The 19,329-nt window shown below is 52.2% G+C and overlaps 1 protein-coding gene across 1 annotated transcript in view; it reads right to left on the reverse strand.

Annotated features, from left to right (window-relative positions):
- Positions 1 to 8,073: 8,073 nt before the first annotated feature.
- The window catches only part of LOC135875998 (ATP-dependent RNA helicase DDX25-like), a gene marked incomplete at its 3' end in the record, with an annotated part of 58,165 nt that continues 46,909 nt past the window's right edge, over positions 8,074 to 19,329 (reverse strand). The window contains exons 11-12 of the mRNA XM_065401110.1: positions 10,597 to 10,789; positions 8,074 to 8,119 (exon numbers count right to left, since the gene is read on the reverse strand). Coding sequence (XP_065257182.1) covers positions 8,074 to 8,119; positions 10,597 to 10,789 — 239 coding nt within the window. The remainder of the gene's footprint in view (positions 8,120 to 10,596; positions 10,790 to 19,329) is intronic.

The raw sequence follows: 19,329 nt of genomic DNA on the forward strand, positions 1-19,329 counted from the left end.
AGGGTCTCCCCTCCCGCCAGAGCGGCGCCCCGCCCCAGCGTATATATACCCCCGCTGGCCCGACCCTCCCTCAGTTCCTTCTTGCCGGTGACTCCGACAGAGGGGAAGGAGGGTGGGGAGTGGAATGGACGTGAACAACACATCTCGAAGAACAACAGTTACAGAAGGTAAGTAACCGTCTTTTCTTCTTCGAGTGCTTGTTCACGTCCATTCCACATTAGGTGACTCACAAGCTTACCATTGGAGGAGGTTAGGAGTCAAGGAATAACTGATTGAAGCACCGCCCTGCCGACCATCGCGTCATCTCTGGTCTGATGGTGGATCGCGTAGTGGGCTGTGAAGGTATGCACCGACGACCAGGTGGCTGCCTTGCAGATCTCCTGGAGCGGGACCTGTGCCAAGAAGGCCGTCGAGGACGCTTGGGCCCTAGTAGAGTGAGCCCGGATCGGAGGTGCAGGCACGTTGGCGAGCTCGTAGCACGTGCGTATGCAAAGCACGATCCACGCCGACAGGCGTTGCGTTGAAATAGGCTGGCCCTTCATCCGTTCCGCAATGGCCACGAATAGCTGAGTTGATTTGCGGAAAGGTCTGGTACGGTCCAGATAGAAAGCCAGCGCCCGCCGCACATCGAGGGTATGCAGGCTACGATGGCGCGGGTCCGTATGGGGCTTGGGGAAGAACACCGGCAAACAGATGTCCTGCCCCATGTGAAAACTCGTGACCACCTTAGGAAGGAACTTAGGGTGAGGCCTGAGTTGCACCTTATCCTTATAAAAAACAGTATACGGAGGTTCTGAGGTGAGGGCCCTCAGCTCCGACACCCTCCTAGCCGAGGTAACAGCCACAAGGAACGCGACCTTCCATGAAAGGTGCATGAGGGAGCAAGAGGCCAGGGGTTCAAAGGGGGGCCCCATGAGTTTAGTGAGGACCAGGTTGAGGTCCCACGGGGGTATAGGTGGGCGAGTGTAGGGGAACATCCTATCCAGCCCCTTGAGGAATCGGACCACCGTAGGATTGGAGAACACGGACAGCCCCAATTCCCCCGGGTGAAATGCCGATACGGCGGCTAGATGCACCTTAATAGAAGCGGGGGCCAGGCCCTGGCGCCTAAGGCTCAGCACGTAATCCAGGATCATTGGTATCGAGGCCCGCAAGGGCCGGGCGCGCTGAGACTCACACCAGAGGGCGAATCGCTTCCACTTGGCCAGGTAGGTTGCCCTTGTGGAGGGTTTCCTACTACCCAGGAGGATTTGCTGGACCTCCTGGGAGCATCTGTGCTCCGCCTCATTTAGCCAGAGAGCAGCCATGCCGTCAGATGCAGCGATGGCAGGTTCGGGTGGAGTAGGCGACCTCGATCTTGTGTTATGAGGTCGTGATGGAGGGGGAGGGTTATTGGAGAGGCCACGGACAGCTCCAAGAGAGTTGTGAACCAGTGTTGACGAGGCCACGCCGGGGCGATGAGAATGACCTTCGCCCTGTCCCTGCGGGTCTTTAGAAGGACCCTGTGGATGAGTGGGAACGGGGGGAAGGCGTATCGCAGGCCCCCTCCCCACGGGATTGTAAAGGCGTCCGCCAGAGAACCCGGACTGCGGATCTGGAAGGAACAAAACTGTGGGCACTGGCTGTTGTCTATGGTGGCAAACAGATCCACCTGGGGAAACCCCCACCTCAGGAAGACTGACCGGAGGATGTCCCGCCTCAGTCGCCACTCGTGCGTGAGATAGGACCGGCTGAGGCGGTCCGCCAATCCGTTCTGGACCCCGGGGAGATATGCAGCCCGGAGGTGTACTGAATGGGCTATACAGAAGTCCCAGAGGAGGAGTGCCTCGCGACAGAGGGGAGAGGACCGGGACCCGCCCTGCTTGTTTATGTAGAACATAGCGGTAGTGTTGTCCGTCAGAACTGACACGCCGTGCCCTCTTATGGTGGCGTGAAAGGTCTGGCAGGCGAGGCGAACCGCCCTCAGCTCCTTCAGGTTGATGTGAAGCGACTGGTCCTCCCTGGACCACAAGCCCTGAGTGCGTAGGTTCCCTAGGTGCGCCCCCCAACCCAGGTCCGACGCGTCTGTCACCAATGTCAGAACTGGTTGTGGGGCAGCGAACGGGACCCCCGCACAGACCTGCTGTTGGTCGAGCCACCAACAGAGGGCGTCCGAGACCCGAGCCGGAATCGTGACAACCATGTCTAATGGGTCGCTGTTGGGGCGATATACCTGGGCCAACCACAGCTGCAGAGGTCGGAGCCGGAGGCGGGCGTGTCCAACCACGTGGGTGCATGCCGCCATGCGCCCCAAGAGCTGTAAGCAACGTCTGGCCGTGGTCGTGGGGAATCTCTGAATGGAGGTCACGGCCTCCTGGATTGCCCGGAAACGAGATACGGGAAGGCTCGCCCTCGCTGCCACCGAGTCCAGGACTGCCCCTATGAATTCCAGTCTCTGTGTGGGGACTAGCGAGGACTTGGGCACATTGACCAACAGGCCAAGATCGCGGAACACTTGTAGCGCCAATGTCACGTGGGCGCGAACCTCTGCCTCTGACCGGCCCGCCAGGAGCCAATCGTCCAGGTATGGGTAGACGCGCATCCGTCGCTTCCGAAGAAAGGCCGCCACCACGGACATGCATTTCGTGAAGACACGTGGGGCCGTTGCCAGGCCGAAGGGCAAGACCGCAAACTGAAAATGGCGCTGCTGGATAGTGAAGCGCAGGAACCGCCGGTGGGCCGGGCGGATAGCGATGTGAAAGTACGCGTCTTTCATATCGAGGGCAGCGTACCAATCCCCCGGATCCAGGGAAGGAATGATGGTACCGAGGGAGACCATACGGAAACGTGGTTTTTGCAAGTACTTGTTCAGCTTGCGAAGGTCCAGGATAGGACGGAGGCCCCCTTTCGCCTTGGGAATGAGGAAGTATCTGGAATAGAACCCTTTTCCTCTGAGGTCTGGAGGAACCTCTTCCACCGCCCCTACAGCGAGGAGGGTCCGTACCTCCTGCATAAGGAGTTGCTCGTGAGAGGGGTCCCTGAAGAGGGACGGAGGGGGTGGGTGGGAAGGGGGGGGCGAGGAAAACTGGAGGGCATATCCTGACTCCACCGTGCGGCGGACCCAATGATCTGATGTTATATGGGACCAGGCACGGGAAAAACGGGACAGGCGGTCCCTGAAACACAGGGGAGGATCCGGGGAAGAGATCGGTACGCTGTCCTCGATCGCATCTTCAAAATCCTTGTTTATTGCCCGGCTGCGGCTTGCCGTTGTTATTGCCCTGGCCTTGACCGTGGTTAGGCGTATTGTTGCGCCTACGCCTATTGTCTCTGCCCCGTCTACGGTAAGGCTTGTGTCGAGGGCGAGGCTGGTATTGCCTCTGTGGAGGCTGTGGCTTAAAGGGTTTCCTCTGCGTCACGGGGGTATGCATCCCCAAGGACTTGAGGGTAGCCCGCGAATCTTTGAGGCCATGGAGCCTGGCATCAGTCTGCTCCGAAAACAACCCCGTCCCTTCAAACGGAAGGTCCTGGAGGGTGTTTTGCACCTCTGGAGGAAGACCAGACGCTTGCAACCACGCTGAACGTCTCATCACCACTCCGGATGCGATAGTCCTGGCGGCCGCATCGGCCGAGTCGAGCGAGGCCTGTAAAGAAGTCTTGGCCGCCGCCTTTCCCTCGTCCACAATGGCCGCAAACTCGGGCTGCGACCCCTGAGGCAGGGCCTCCTTGAACTTGGACACCGACGCCCAGGAGTTAAAGTTGTGTCTGTTGAGGATCGCCTGCTGGTTCGCGATCCGCAACTGGAGGCCTCCCGACGAGTAGACCTTCCTGCCGAAGAGGTCTAATCGTTTCGCCTCCTTGGCTTTGGGGGCCGGGGCCTGCTGGCCATGCCGCTCCTTTTCGTTGACCGCCGAAACTACCAGCGAACATGGGGCTGGATGGGAGAAGAGGAAGTCAAACCCCCTGGATGGGACGAAGTACTTCCTCTCGACGCCCCGTGCGGTCGGTGCAGAGGAGGCCGGCGTCTGCCACACAGTCTTATAGTTTGACTGTACGGTCTTTATCAACGGAAGAGCAATCCTGGAGGGACCCTCCGGGCTGAGAATGTCTACCATGGGGTCCTCCTGCTCGACCGTCTCCTCCGCCTGCAACCCCAAGTTGAGGGCCACCCGGCGGAGCAAGTCCTGGTGTGCCCGGTGGTCAATTGGGGGAGGGCCGGACACTGTTGTGCCCGCCACGGCTTCATCTGGTGAGGAGGAGGAGGTCATGGCTTTTTGAGCGTCCTCATCCTCCTGTAAGCCCTCCTCAGCGGGCTGACCCTCCGGGGTGCGTCCCCTGCCCTGGGCCATGGACGGTGCCTGGCTCGGTGCCGAGTCCGCCCTCTCGGCCTCAGGCGGTCTGGAGACCGTAGCCTCCGCACGGGAGGTGGGACGGTACCGTGGGGAGCGGGACCGGTCCCCCGAAGGGCCCGACCTCGAAGTTCTGGATGGCGGGCCTTGCTGGTGATAGGCCCACGGGGTCCAGAACGGCCACTGTCCCGGATGGCTCCAGTGTGGTTGCCAAGAGGTCTCATGCCGTGTAGCGGAATGCCCTCTGCGATCGTACCTCGACCGCCCCGAGCTCACTTCCGACGCAAGCGACGGCGACCTGGAGGGCCACGGCGGTGCCGTGGAGCGGTGCCGATCCGGTGTCGGGGAGCGGTGCCGTCGGGACCGGGACCGTGAGTAGCGCCGTACCGATCTGGATCTGGAACGGTACCGTTGACCGCGGGACCGGGAACGGCTGCGGGAGGACGGTCTTGGGCGTCTCATCGCCGGCTTGCCCTTGGAAGGCAGCCTCGGCGGAATGTCTTTGGCGCGGAGTGTGCTGACGGAGGACAATTCAATGAGGTCCTTCGCCGCCTCAAATGTGTCCGGGGTGGAGGGCTGTTCCAACAGTTCCTCCAGCCCCTCCTCCTCACTCGACGCGCTTGTCCCGGGGCTCGACGGGCCTTGGGCGCGCTAGCGGTCTTCGTAGGTGCCGCCTTCTTGTGCGGGGAGCGACCCCGGGCCTTGGGCTGGCTCTTGGGCTTGGCCGGCGAAGCAGATCGGTGCCGGGCGTGATCGCGCCGAGGCGGCACCGCAGGTTTAGCCTGCACCGCTTGCGTTGGGTCGCGGACCGATGCCGGGGCACTTCGCACCGACGCCGACGGTGCCGTGGGAGCGGAGGGCTGTAACGCCATCTCCATGAGGAGCTGTTTCAGGCGAAAGTCTCTCTCTTTTTGAGTCCTGGGCTTGAAAGCCTTACAAATCTTACAGCGCTCCTTCTGGTGAGCTTCCCCCAAGCAACGGAGACACGACTCGTGCGGGTCACTCACTGGCATGGGCCTGCGGCACGTGGCACAAGCCTTGAAGCCTTGGGCGTGCGGCATGCCCCGCCGCCCAGGGCCGGTGCCGGGGTTGACCAAACCCCTATCACCAAGAGTTTGGTTGGTCTTTGTAACAACTAAAAACTACTTAACTCTAACACTTACTATAACAAAGAACTGATAACTACTGCTAATGACTATGCTAAGGGACACTCTCGAGTTGAGAGAAGAGCTGTTCCAACGTCGCCACGGGCGGTAAGAAGGAACTGAGGGAGGGTCGGGCCAGCAGGGGTATATATGCGCTGGGGTGGGGCGCCGCTGTGGCGGGAGGGGAGACCCTGCGGGCCCGACGGGAGCCGCTGAGGGAAAAAGTTTCCGACGTTCGTGCACGCGGCGCGCGTACACCTAATGTGGAATGGACGTGAACAAGCACTCGAAGAAGAACCCTATTTTTGGACGGAAATATCCGACTAAGTGTTCAGTATCGTATTTCCAGTCAAAGTGCTTCAATTGATAGTCAAATAAACTTTGAGAAGCACAATGTAAACGGGATTAAGGCAGCTGCCAACATGAGGCTACTATACAAGCATGATGCACATTGGGAGCTTCTCATAAGTTAAAATCAGCAGAGGCGGTTAGATTGATAGATCCAATCACATCCCTTGTTACCTTACTTCACCAACCCTACCTACTCTGATGGGATGTTGTGGAGATTAGGGAATGTTTGGAAACACTTAGGCCTGGTCTACACTGGGGGGAGAGGGGGGATCGACCTAAGATACGCAACTTCAGCTACCAGAATAGCGTAGCTGAAGTCGACGTATCTTAGGTCGACTTACCTCGCGTCCTCACGGCGCGGGGTTGACTGCTGCCGCTCCCCCGTCAACTCCGCTTCCGCATCTCGTCGCGGTGGAGTACAGGAGTCGACGGCAGAGCAATCGGGGATCCATTTATCGCATCTACCCTAGACGTGAGCAGAATGCGTGGAGGCAGTCAATGACTGATTTTAAAAAAGCCCAATATGAGCGAGAGGAGAGGTGGCGGGCTGAAGAGCAGAGTTTGCGTGCTGAAACGCGGGCTGAAGAGGAGAAGTGGCGTCAGCTTGTACTCAGAAAGCAAGAGTCGATGCTCCGGCTGCTGGAGCATCAAAGTGATATGCTCCTGCGTATGGTTGAGCTGCAGGAAAGGCAGCAGGAGCAGAGACCGCCGCTACAGCCCCTCTGTAACCAACAGCCCTCCTCCCCAAGTCCCATTGCCTCCTCACCCAGACGCCCAAGAACACGGTGGGGGGGCCTCCGGCCACCCAATCACTCCACCCTAGATGATTTCCACAGCAATAAGTTTTAAAGTTTTAAAGTTTTAAAGTGCAGTGTGTCCTTTTCCTTCCCTCCTCCCCCACCCATCCCGGGCTACCTTTGCAATTATCCCCCTAGTTGTGTGCTGAATTAATAAAGAATGCATGAATGTGAAGTAACAATGACTTTATTGCCTCTGCAAGTGGTGCTTGAAGAGGGGAGGGGAGGGGAGGGTGGGGTGCTTGGTTTACAGGGAAGTAGAGTTAACCGGGTGGGTGGGTGGTTGGCGATTTCATCAAGGAGAAACAAACAGAAGTTTCACACCGTAGCCTGGCCAGTCACAAAACTAGTTTTCAAAGCTTCTCTGATGCGCACCGCGCCCTGCTGTGCTGCTCTAACCGACCTGGTGTCTGGCTGCGCGTAATCAGCGGCCAGGTGATTTGCCTCTACCTCCCACCCCGCCATAAATGTCTCCCCCTTACTCTCACAGATATTGTGGAGCGCACAGCAAGCAGCAATAACAATGGGGATATTCTTTTCGCTAAGGTCTGAGCGAGTCAGTAAGCTGCGCCAGCGCGCTTTTAAACGCCCAAATGCACATTCCACCACCATTCGGCACTTGCTCAGCCTGTAGTTGAACAGGTCCTGACTCCTGTCCAGGCTGCCTGTGTACGGCTTCATGAGCCATGGCATTAAGGGGTAGGCTGGGTCCCCAAGGATCACGATAGGCATTTCAACATCCCCAACGGTTATTTTCTGGTCCGGGAAGAAAGTCCCTTCCTCCAGCTTTCGAAACAGAACAGAGTGCCTGAAGACGCGAGCATCATGTACCCTTCCCGGCCAGCCCACGTTGATGTCGGTGAAACGTCCCTTGTGATCCACCAGGGCTTGCAGCAGCATTGAAAAGTACCCCTTGCGGTTTATGTACTCGGTTGCTTGGTGCGCCGGTGCCAAGATAGGGATATGGGTTCCGTCTATCGCCCCACCACAGTTTGGGAATCCCATTGCAGCAAAGCCATCCACTATGTCCTGCACGTTTCCCAGAGTCACTACCCTTGATATCACCAGGTCTCTCATTGCCCTGGCAACTTGGATCACAGCAGCCCCCACAGTAGATTTGCCCACTCCAAATTGATTCCCGACTGACCGGTAGCTGTCTGGCGTTGCAAGCTTCCACAGGGCTATCGCCACTCGCTTCTCAACTGTGAGGGCTGCTCTCATCCTGGTATTCTGGCGCTTCAGGGCAGGGGAAAGCAAGTCACAAAGTTCCATGAAAGTGCCCTTACGCATGCGAAAGTTTCGCAGCCACTGGGCATCGTCCCAGACCTGCAACACGATGCGGTCCCACCAGTCGGTGCTTGTTTCCCGGGCCCAGAATCGGCGTTCCACGGCCTGAACCTGCCCCAGTAATACCATGATTTCCACATTGCTGGGGCCTGTGCCTTGTGAGAGGTCCATGTCAATTTCCTCATCACTATCGTCGCCGCGCTGCAATTGCCTCCTCCTCAGCTGGTCCTGGTTTTGCTTTGGCATGTCCAGGCTCTGCATATACTCCAGGACAATGCGCGTGGTGTTCATAGTGCTCATAATTGCCGCGGTGATCTGAGCGGGATCCATGATCCCAGTGATAGCTATGGCGTCTGGTCTGAAAAAAGGCGCGAAACTTGTATCTAAAGACCAGGGGAAGAAGGGAGGGAGGGAGGGAGGGGCGAGTGACGACATGGCGTACAGGTACAGGGAATTAAAATCAAGAAAGGTGGCTGTGCATCAGGGAGAAATACAAACAACTGTCACACAGAATGCACCCCCCAGAGATTGAACTCCTAAGCCTGGGTTTAGCGGGCCGTTGATTTGACGGAGGGAGGGGGGAAGGAAATGAATACAGAACAAATCTATTTTTTACATCTTAAGACGACAGTGCAGCATGACTGATAGCCCTCGGCATTTTCTGGGTGCTTGGCAGCAAATACTGGGCGCGTACCAGTATGACGATGATGGATACCAATCATAATATACTATTTATTGCCAAAAGGCAAGGGGTTGCTGCTGTGTAGCAATGTAACCCTACGTGTGCCAGCCATATGTCTGCCAGCACCCAGATCGCCCTCGGCCTTTTCTGGGTGCTTAGCAGACAATACTTGGCAGAAAATAGTATACTACGACTGGTAGCCATCATTGTCCAACGAGGACGGTTAAAGGCAAGGGGTTGCTGCTGTGTAGCAATGTAGCCCCACGTGTGCCAGCCATATGTCTGCCAGCACCCAGATCGCCCTCGGCCTCTTCTGGGTGCTCAGCAGACAATACTTGGCAGAAAATAATATACTATGACTGATATCCATGATTGTCCGACGAGGACGGTTACCAATCGTAATAAACCATCTACTGCCAAAAGGCAAGGGGCTGGTGCAATGCAGCCCTACGGCTGCCAGCCCCACAGCTACCAGCATCCCGATCGCCGATGAAGGCTACCACTCATGCTGCACCGTCTACCGCCAAAAGGCAGTTATCTGCTGCTGCTGTGTAGCAATGCAGTCCCACGTCTGCCGGCACCCGGAAGACATATGGTGACGGTGAGCTGAGCTGAGCGGGCTCCATGCTTGCCGTGGTATGTTGTCTGCACAGGTAACCCAGGTAAAAAGGCGCGAATCTATTGTCTGCCGTTGCTGTGACGGCGGGGGAGGGGCCTGACGCAATGTACCCAGAACCCCCCGCGGCACTGTTTTGCATCATTCGGGCATTGCGATCTCAACCCATAATTCCAATGGGCGCCGGAGACTGCCGGAGACTGCGGGAACTGTGGGATAGGTACCCATAGTGCAATGCGCCGGAAGTCGACGCTAGCCTCGGTACTGTGGACGCGGTCCGCCGACTTCATGCACTTAGAGCATTTTATGTGGGGACACACACAATCGGCTGCATACAACCGGTTTCTATAAAACCGGCTTCTATAAATCCGACCTAATTTTGTAGTGTAGACATAGCCTGATTTACAGAAGGGTTAAACACACAGATGCAACTGAAGTCAATGGGAGCTGGGCTTCGAACATATGAAGTGCTACATAATGTAAAGGAAAAAACTCTGAAAAAATCAGGTCCTAAGCATCTCACCCCAAATTAATAGATACTTTGACCTTAATCTCTCTACGCCTCAGTTCTCTACCTGTAAAATGGGGATAATACTCCATTCATCTCATGGGGCAGTCGTGAAATAAATAAATGTTTGTGCAGCACACAGGTGCTATAGTGAGGAGCACCACTGAAAAGCCTGTGAGGAAATTAATAATTCCATCTTCAGAGCAACCGTACAGTAAAGCCTGGGACCACACACTGAACGCTGAGAAAACACCGAACAGCTGCTCATTAAACGAGTACCATCTAACCCAGGGGTAGGCAACCTATGGCACGCGTGCCGAAGGCGGCATGCGAGCTGATTTTCAGTGGCACTCACACTGCCCGGGTCCTGGACACCGGTCCGAGGGGCTCTGCATTTTAATTTAATTTTAAATGAAGCTTCTTAAACATTTTAAAAACCTTATTTACTTTACATGCAACAATAGTTTAGTTATATATTATAGACTTATAGAAAGAGACCTTCTAAAAACGTTAAAATGTATTACTGGCACGCGAAACCTTAACGACTCGGCACACCACTTCTGAAAGGTTGCCGATCCCTGATCTAACCCGTGCACTGAATGAGGAAGGGTCCTGTGGTAAAAATGTACGTAATCCTGTAATTACAAACGATCATAATGCATATGCACAAGGAGACCAAGGTTGCACAGGCAACCCTAATTTTGGCATTTCTTCATTTTTGAGTGCTTGACTTTGCAATCTTCACTAATGTACTTTTAACATAGTTGTGTGTGTGTAATACAATACACAGTTCACTGTGGCATCAGTGATTTGCACGTTGCTACTATGGCCAACTTCCGCATGCTTTATACGTGCAGTGCAGGTTTGATGGGGATACTGTACTTACTGAAGTGCTGTTCGATGCAGTGTAGCAGTGGTAAGTTGTGTCTTTCCACCATGTTGAAGGCTAGGCCCTTTTTCCCAAAACGACCTGTTCGCCCTATGCGGTGTAGGTAGGTCTCAAAGTCTGGACACTGCAACTGGTTTGTCGGGAGCTTGAAATTCACAACAATTGTGACCTGTTGCACATCAATACCTAAGAAAGGATGAGAGAGAAAGAGAGAACTCACTGATGAACTCCTAAGGCACCTGCTATTGCACCTGAAATAGGCCATGGCCATTAAAACCCATTAACAATAGGACCAATGTGTCCAGTTTCATTTCTGCCTATTGTAGTTATCTCAGTACTTCCTGCCCAATGGAGAACCGAGAATAACTATTACTGTTGGCTTGGGACACTCAGCTGGGAGGGGGCTACCCAATTCATATGCTCACTTCAAACGTGTTCTGAAAATCCTAAGTAAGTTACCTTGAAAAATGGGGTGAAGAGAAGTGGTAACGCCCAGAGTGTGAGCAGAACCTTTTGTATCTGAGAAGACATAGGTCCTCAGGTTACATCTACATTAACCCTTGCCTAAAATTTCCCACTGTTGCTACCACTGGTTCAGCTTAGCTGTTGAGAGTCGACTGCTTCCAATGACTACCAGTGTTTGTTAACCTCGCTCTGGGCAGGTCTAAACAAGATAGTGGCTGGCCAAGATTATCTTGCTCATACTAGAGTTTCCACCATTACTATTCACCAGGGAACTGAACCAGAAGTAGCTACAGTGAGAAATTTGGGGCGGGGGGGGGGGAGAGGGGAGAAGGGTAGAGTAGACAAAGATTTGGAAAAAATATTGGCCAATACTCATGTATGTTTGGGGACCAGAAAAATGTAACAAACTGGTATTCAAGAAGGAAATGTGATTTTCTTATTAATAAGTGGATATCACACAATGAACGTAACCAGCTTGCTCTGGACTGGAAGGCGATGCAACGCAAAGCACCAATTGAGGCTTTCCCACTTTACCCACCAGAGCCAATATAGACAGCACAGACAGGGATACCCTTATGGAAAGAATGACTCTGCACATGTGACTGGGATACGCTGAGCCGGTGGAGCGATCTTCCTGCTTGCTGTGGGGCCAGGTAATATTTCCATACTCTACCCTTAGTGCCAGTCTAGTGATGCTTTCTTTTCTGACTCCATAGTTAAAGTTTCAGAGGGGCAGCCATGTGAGTCTGTATCCACAAAAACGAGGAGTACAGTGGCACCTTAAAGGCTAACAGATTTATTTGGGCATAAGCTTTCGTGGGTAAAAAACCGCACATCTGAAGAAGTGGGATTTTTTACCCAAGAAAGCTTATGCTCAAATAAATCTGTTAGTCTTTAAGGTGCCACCGGACTCCTCGTTGTTTTATAGTTAAAGTTGTAGGACAGTTCCCATTATAAGCCCCATATTGCACCTCTCCACTCTGCAATTTTTATTAAAACTGTCTGCATGCCTCAGATTTTTTTAAAGTTTGAGTTAATCTGACATTTTGGGGCTATGAAACAAACAAGTGAGCTTTTCATTCTTCAAGCGATCTAACTTTAAAGATGTATATTTCACAAATCACTTGGTCTAAAAACAGCAAGTTTGGGGTTTTTTCCTTAGGATTTGTCCTCAATGTTCAAACAAGTTTTTCCTTCCCCTAATGAGGAGAATAATTTGAGTTGTATCTGAAAATTAACACCCCTGGGAGCTGTGCAAAATCTGAGCAGAACTACAAAACTTAGCTTGCTTCATGGATCTTAGAAACTTGGCTTATGAATTTGGCAAATTTTGTAAGTCCCAGGAGGAAGGAAGCTGTTCAGGCATAGGAAAAGCCATACAATTTTTAATGCAACAAATTATGCAGTGAAGTTCATAAGTTTAGAGAGTCTTCAGAGAAACAGTTATGCACCAGAAAAACGAGAGGAATATTTGAACTTCATAAAAACAAGCATCAATATGATATTTTAGATATATTGCAATTGTGCTACTCATCAAAATTGAGAATCACCATGGAAATCCCAAACAAAAATTCAGATAGCTAAGGTTAAAAACATCTTCCTTAAACAAAGAAAACCTCAGCTGAACACTGTAGTTTTAAAGTCTAGGTGGTCAGGATATACAGAGCTTGGGTTCCACTAGCAATTAGTTCCATCCACCACTCGTACCCAACCTCTCTCTGTGCCTCTGATTTCCTTACCCCGCATATTTCATTTCTACATTCCTAAAATGAACCACGTACTCCCATTATATCACCCTATACTCTAAATACTAATGGGCATACAACTCTCTACATAGGGTCATCTACACAACCAGAGCAGCTAGATCTTGCTCTCTTGCCTTCCACATCTGGGTTTGTCCATCCCAGAATTTAATCTTCCTTAGTTAAAATCGTATCTATCGTACATCTTTACAATTCTTTGGTCACAATGATGAGCATCCCTTCATACATACTCCATAGGTGCCAACTCTGTGGGTGCTCCAGGACTGGAGCACCCATGGAAAAAAATTAGTGGGTACTTAGCACCCACTGGCAGCAAAGCTCCTTCCTCCCCCCAGCATCTCCTGCCTGTCGGCAGTCCTGCTGATCAACTCCCCCTGCCCCTCCCTCCCAGTGCATCCTGCACACTGTGATCAGCTGTTCCACGGCGCTGGCATGCAGGTGGTGCTGGGAGGGAGGGGAGGAGCGGGGATGGGGTGTGCTCGGGGGAGGATGCAGAACAGGAGTGGGAAGAGACAGAGCCGAGGTGGGGCCTTGGGGAAAGGGGTGGAGTGAAGGTGGGGTTGAGCACTCCCAGGCAGAGAGGAAGTCAGAGCCTATGCACTCTTCACATTTTACATGCCTACTCTGATAATTTGTTTACAAAAGGTCCAGGTAACTTTTCCTTCAGCAAACATCAGGCACTGTACTACCTGGAGGATTTGATACAGCACCATCATACTGTTACTGGTACTCTTAATGGCCGGAACCTCCTCCCTAGTATAATCTGTTGTGCCTTCTGACCTGGGAGTCTCACCATACAGCACCACACATTGATTGACACTTTGCCTTTGTTCTGCCAGGAAAGTTCAGAGGGTGGTTTCCTGCTGCCTTCCCTCTGGTTTGTGGCTGCCATTGGTTAACTCCCTGATTTAACTCTTCCACCTTTTGATGGCATTTCCTCCATCAGGTTCCCAATGTAAGATAGATATATGTGGAGTCTCGGAGCTGTAAGGGAATTAAAATGCTAGGGGCCATTTCATGACGATGGATGAATTCACAGTGTACTTACTATTCATGATCTGAGAAAATAAGATAAATGTGACCCCACTTTTTTTCAATCTAAGGAGACATCAAAGTGTGTATTTGGAGATAACCCAATCAGTGACAGAGTTATTACAATTCTTCTTTGAACCAACCCATTCAACATGTTGATCACACAGGTTTACACTCCTACAAAAGCAGCTGATGACAATGTGATCAGTGAGTTCTATGAACAGCTTGAAGAGACATTGAAATAGCAAGCAAAGATATCTCCCTTATAATGGGGGACCTGAATTCAAAAATTGGAATTATAAACTCTCAAAAAGAAGTAGTGGGAAACAATGGTCTGGGTTTACAAAATTAGAGAGGAAGGTATTTAATTGAATTCTGCTGCTCTAATCACCTGGTCATTACAAACACTATCTACAGCCAATACGACAGATGCATATACAGATGGAGGTCATCTGACAGTATGACAAAGAACAAATCGACTACGTAATGATACAGCAATGCTGGAGATCAAGTGTCCAATGGATAAAGACTTCCAATCAATCCTGAAATGGAATGGGTGAATATATAATGAAAATGAAGCCAGGGAAAGCACCCAGGGCACATAACATACCAGCAAGTCTGATTGGTGACTGCAGGGTTGATCGCACGTGGAAAATTTGCAGCAATGTATGGATGACTAGAAATTGGCAGAATGACTAGACGAAGGGAGTCTTTCTGCCCTTACCAAAGAAAGGAGGCATAACAGAGTGTAGTAACAGTTATATCATCTCTTGGATGTTGCATGAGAGCAAAATTCTGCTCTACATAATCCGGATTGCGTTAAGTGAATGATAGAAGCAGAACTACCACCACAAACTGGATTCAGAGAGGAACAAGGCACATGTGATCAAATTGTGAACATAGATCACATCGTCGAAAAAACATAGGGAGTACATTCACCCATTGATCATGTGTTTCACTGACTACTCAAAAGTACCCAATACTGGCCAACAGGACTGTCTTTGGAAGATACCACAGAGTAATGTTGTAGTCTTGTCAGTCCCAGAATATTAGAGAGACAAGCCTGACCCTTCGAACGGGGTGTCTTGTGAGGTGTTTTGCACCTCTGGTGGAAGGCCTGAAGCCTGTAACCACGCCGAGCGCCTCATCACCACCCCTGACGCGATTGTCCTGGCAGCTGCGTCCGCAGAGTCAAGGGAGGCCTGCAGAGAGGTTTTGGCCACCGCCTTCCCTTCGTCCACGATGGCTGCGAACTCGGCTTGTGAGCCCTGAGGCAGGGAGTCCTTAAACTTGGAGACTGATGCCCAAGAATTGAAATTGTGCCTGTTCAGGATCGCTTGCTGATTAGAGATCCTTAATTGGAGGCCCCCAGACGAATAGACCTTTCTACCAAACAAGTCCAAGCGCTTTGCCTCCTTGGCCTTGGGGGCCGGGGCTTGTTGGCCATGTCACTCTTGTTCGTTGACCGCGGATACGACCAGCGAACAGGGGGTCGGGTGACAAAAAAGGAAGTCAAACCCTTTGGAGGGGGCGAAGTACTTCCTCTCTATGCCCTTTGCAGTTGGTGCACTGGAGGCCGGTGTTTGCCATACTGTCTTATAATTAGACTGTATCGTTTTTATGAGCGGGAGCGCGATTCTGGAGGGGCCTTCAGGGCTTAGGATGTCCACCATGGGATCCTCCTGCTCTACCGTCTCCTCCGCCTGTAACCCCAAATTGAGGGCTACTCGGCGGAGTAGTTCCTGGTGCGCTCGATGGTCAATCGGGGGAGGGCCTGATACTGCCATGCCCGCCACGGCTTCATCTGGCGAGGAGGAAGAGGTTAAAGCCTTCTGTGCTTCCTCCTCTAGCCCTTCCTGCAGCTCCTCACCGGCTGGGAGCTCCTCTGGAGTCTGTCCGGCTGGGAGCTCCTCTGGAGTCTGTCCAGCTGAGCGGGCCTGAGACGGTACCGGGCTTGGTGCCGTGTCGGCTCTCTCTTGCTCTGGTGATCTGGAGACCGTGGCCTCCTTGTGAGTGCCGGTCGGGGACCGGAGAGCAGCGCTGTCTTGACCGGGACCGGGATTGGGAGTGGCGCCTTGTCGACCGGGACCGGGAACGGGAACGGTACCGGTGCCCTCGGGACCGGGAACGACTGCTAGTGGTCGGTCTCGGGGATCGCGTGACTGAAACGTCCCGGTGCCTGTTCGGATAAGGAGCCGGGGAACGCTGGACCGGTGCCGGGCATTTGCTAGGGCAAGATGCCTGTGAGGCTCTCTGCGCCGAGGGTAGCCGGGAGTCCACCGAGGCGGAGCTCGACCGGGACCGGCGCCGTGAACAGTGCCAAGATGGTGACCTTGATGGGCGCACCATTGCCGGTTTGCCTCTGGATGGCAGTCTCGGTGTCGGCCCCGGATGCTTGTCTTTGGCCTGGAGGGGGCTCTCCGCGGACAATTTGATGAGGTCCCTTGCTGCCTCAAACGTGTCCGGTGTGGAGGGCTGTTCCAGAAGCTCCTCCAGCCCTTCCTCCTCACTCGAGGCGCTTATCCCGGGGCTCGACGGGCTTTTCGGCGCCGGAGCCACTGGTACCGGGATCTGTCCTGGGGCAGCAATGCCCTTTAGTGCACTCGAGTTCTTCACGGGCGCTACCTTTTTATGTGGGGAGCGCCCTCGGGCCTTGGGTTGGCCCTTCGATTTGGTCGGCGAAGACGACCGGTGCCTGGGGCGGTCCTGTTGTTTTGGTGCCGTAGGCTTAGGGTGCCCCACCGGTGCAGGATCACGAACCGATGCCGGGGCACTCCGCACCGGGGCTGACGGTGCCGCGGTCGGATGAGTCGAAGTGGAGGGCTGTAATGCAGCCTCCATGAGTAGCTGTTTAAGCCGAAAGTCTCTCTCTTTCTTAGCTCTGGGCTTGAAAGCCTTACAGATCTTGCAGCGCTCTTTCTGATGCGATTCCCCCAGGCAACGGAGACACGAGTCGTGGGGATCGCTGATCGGCATAGGCTTGCGGCACGTGGCACAAGCCTGGAAGCCTTGGGCGTGCGGCATGCCCCGCCGCCCAGGGCCGGTGTCGGGATTTAACCAAACACTTAAACAAAGGAGCTAAACTATCTTTGAAGAAACTGCTAACTACTAACATTAACACTGATAACTATTAACGCTAAGGGACGCTCTCAGGCGAGAGATAAGAGTTGTTCCAACAAGGTCACGGATGGTAAGAAGGAACTGAGGGAGGGGAGGGTCGGCAGGTGTATGTATATGCTAGAGCGGGGCGCCGCTCTGGCGGGGGGGCGGGGACCCCTGCCGGCCCGACGGGAGCCGCTGAGGGGAAAAGTTTCCGACGTCCGTGCACGCAACGCGCGCACACCTAAAGTGTAATGGACGTGAACAATCACTCGAAGAAGAATTTGAGTTATGTGAATAGCATAACTCAAATTGAAATAGCTTAGATATACGCGATGTAGTGTATGATCCGGTGGAGTACAGGAGTTGACGGGAGAGCGATCTGTTGTCTGTTTAGTGGGTCTTCACTAGACCCAGTAAATCGACCGCCGATGCATCGATCACTGCTGTCGATCCCCCAGTAAGTGTAGACAAGCCCTTAGATGTAACTTGGGCATAATATCATGGTCTTTATTTCTCTTAGGCTATGTCTACACTACAGCGGTAAGTCGACCTATGCTACACAACTCCAACTACGCGAGTAACGTAGCTGGAGTCAACGTACCTTAGGTTGAGTTACCACGGGGTCTACACCGTGGAGGGTCGAAGACTTACCTTACTCTTCTCGTCGGGGGTAGAGTACAGGGGTTGACTGGAGAGCAATCTGCTGTCGATTTGGTGAGTCTTCACTAGATCCGCTAAATCGACCTCTGGTGGATTGATCTCAGAGCTTCGATCCCGGCTGTAAGTGTAGACCTGCCCTTTGAAGTTTGTAGTAAGATATCTGTGAACCTTTGAATGATTAATTGTCTGTGCTAATCAATCCAACTAATTACCTGTGTGTACATAAGAAATAGGAACTGACTTCAAAGCAACAATGTAAATTATTCTTCATCTATTCTTCATCCAAGGAATGCCTGTTGTGACAAGAGGTTTATCAGCTGAGCTTCAGCTATAAAAGAACTCTGGGACCTGATCCTGTTCATCTCAGATCTGCTTGGACTTTGTCAGGAGAGGGTTAAGTCGCAAGACTGAGGTCTCCAGCTCCATTCTGGATTATTCTGCAATTTCTCATGGAAAATGTAAACAGACTGCACATGGACTGCCCATTGGACTATAGCCTATGGAACTGATTCTGGAAAAACTTTTTACAACTCTGCAGCTCACCATCTCTGCTATGAAACTGACCTAAGACCTACATTCATATCTGTATGTATAATGATTTTCTCACCACAACAACTCATTTTTGTTTTAATAAATCTTAGATTAGTTAATAAGAATTGGCTGTAAGCATGTATTTGGGTAAAATGTGAAATATTCATTGACCTTGTGGGTATTGTGTCCAATCTCCTGAGACTGGTAAAACTTTATATATGATGAATAAGATTCTAAGTAATCCTCACCATATTTGACTTGGGATCCCAAGGCTGGATTGCTTTAGGGGAGCTGTGTTTTTGGCTTCTGGGTAACCAGTAAGGTGTTGTAGAAGCTGTTTTGTTGCTGGCTTGGTGAATGTAATTATTAGAATAAACCACCATTTGGGGGATAGTCTGGCCCATTCTTTGCAATTTGTCCTGATTGAACAATCTCAGTGAGGCCCCTCCAGAAACCACAGTCACAATGACGCTCTTTAGTCCAACTACTGATAGAACGCAATGAATGTTGGCGTCTGCAAAGGACAGTTAGTGAGAAATAGGGACTATCCCTGAATACGCAAAACACACGATTAACAAAACCAGGATGCAAGCGGACACCACAATTGTCAATCAAGTTGTAGAGGCAGTAGATGAATTCAGTTATCTGGGATCAAACATATCAAACCAGAGAAAGAATTCCAAAGAAATCAGAAGATTAGGAATGACTCGCTCAGCCAAGCCTCCCACATGAACGTGTCGAAAAACCGTTGTAGTAAGTGAAGGCCCTGATAAAGGCCCAGTATGAGGCCTGAGGCCTAATAAAGGCCCAGTATGAGACCTGAGGCCTGAACTAGAGTAATGGTCAAGACTTCGCTAACATAAAGCAAAGTTAAGCTGTGAGCCAGAGGCAGGCCCTGCTCTCAGAAGCTGGCAAGGAAAGGGCTGATGTTGCATAAATATATATTCACCTAGCAAAGTTAAAGTATAAACATGGTACCAAGACATACTATACGGGAACATTCCACAGATAACATGGAACAGGCCAACCCATCCCAATGACAGGGGCAAAAGGGTAAAATGATGAATAGAGTTGTTTTGATCGAACCAACATGTACAAGGTGAGAGGCGGCACCTTACTACGTAGAAGGGTTGTACCTTGCTGCGTAGAGGGGTTGCACCTCAATACGTCAGG

The sequence above is a fragment of the Emys orbicularis genome, chromosome 3, assembly GCF_028017835.1.
Source record: "Emys orbicularis isolate rEmyOrb1 chromosome 3, rEmyOrb1.hap1, whole genome shotgun sequence".
NCBI classification, from domain to species: Eukaryota; Metazoa; Chordata; order Testudines; family Emydidae; genus Emys; species Emys orbicularis.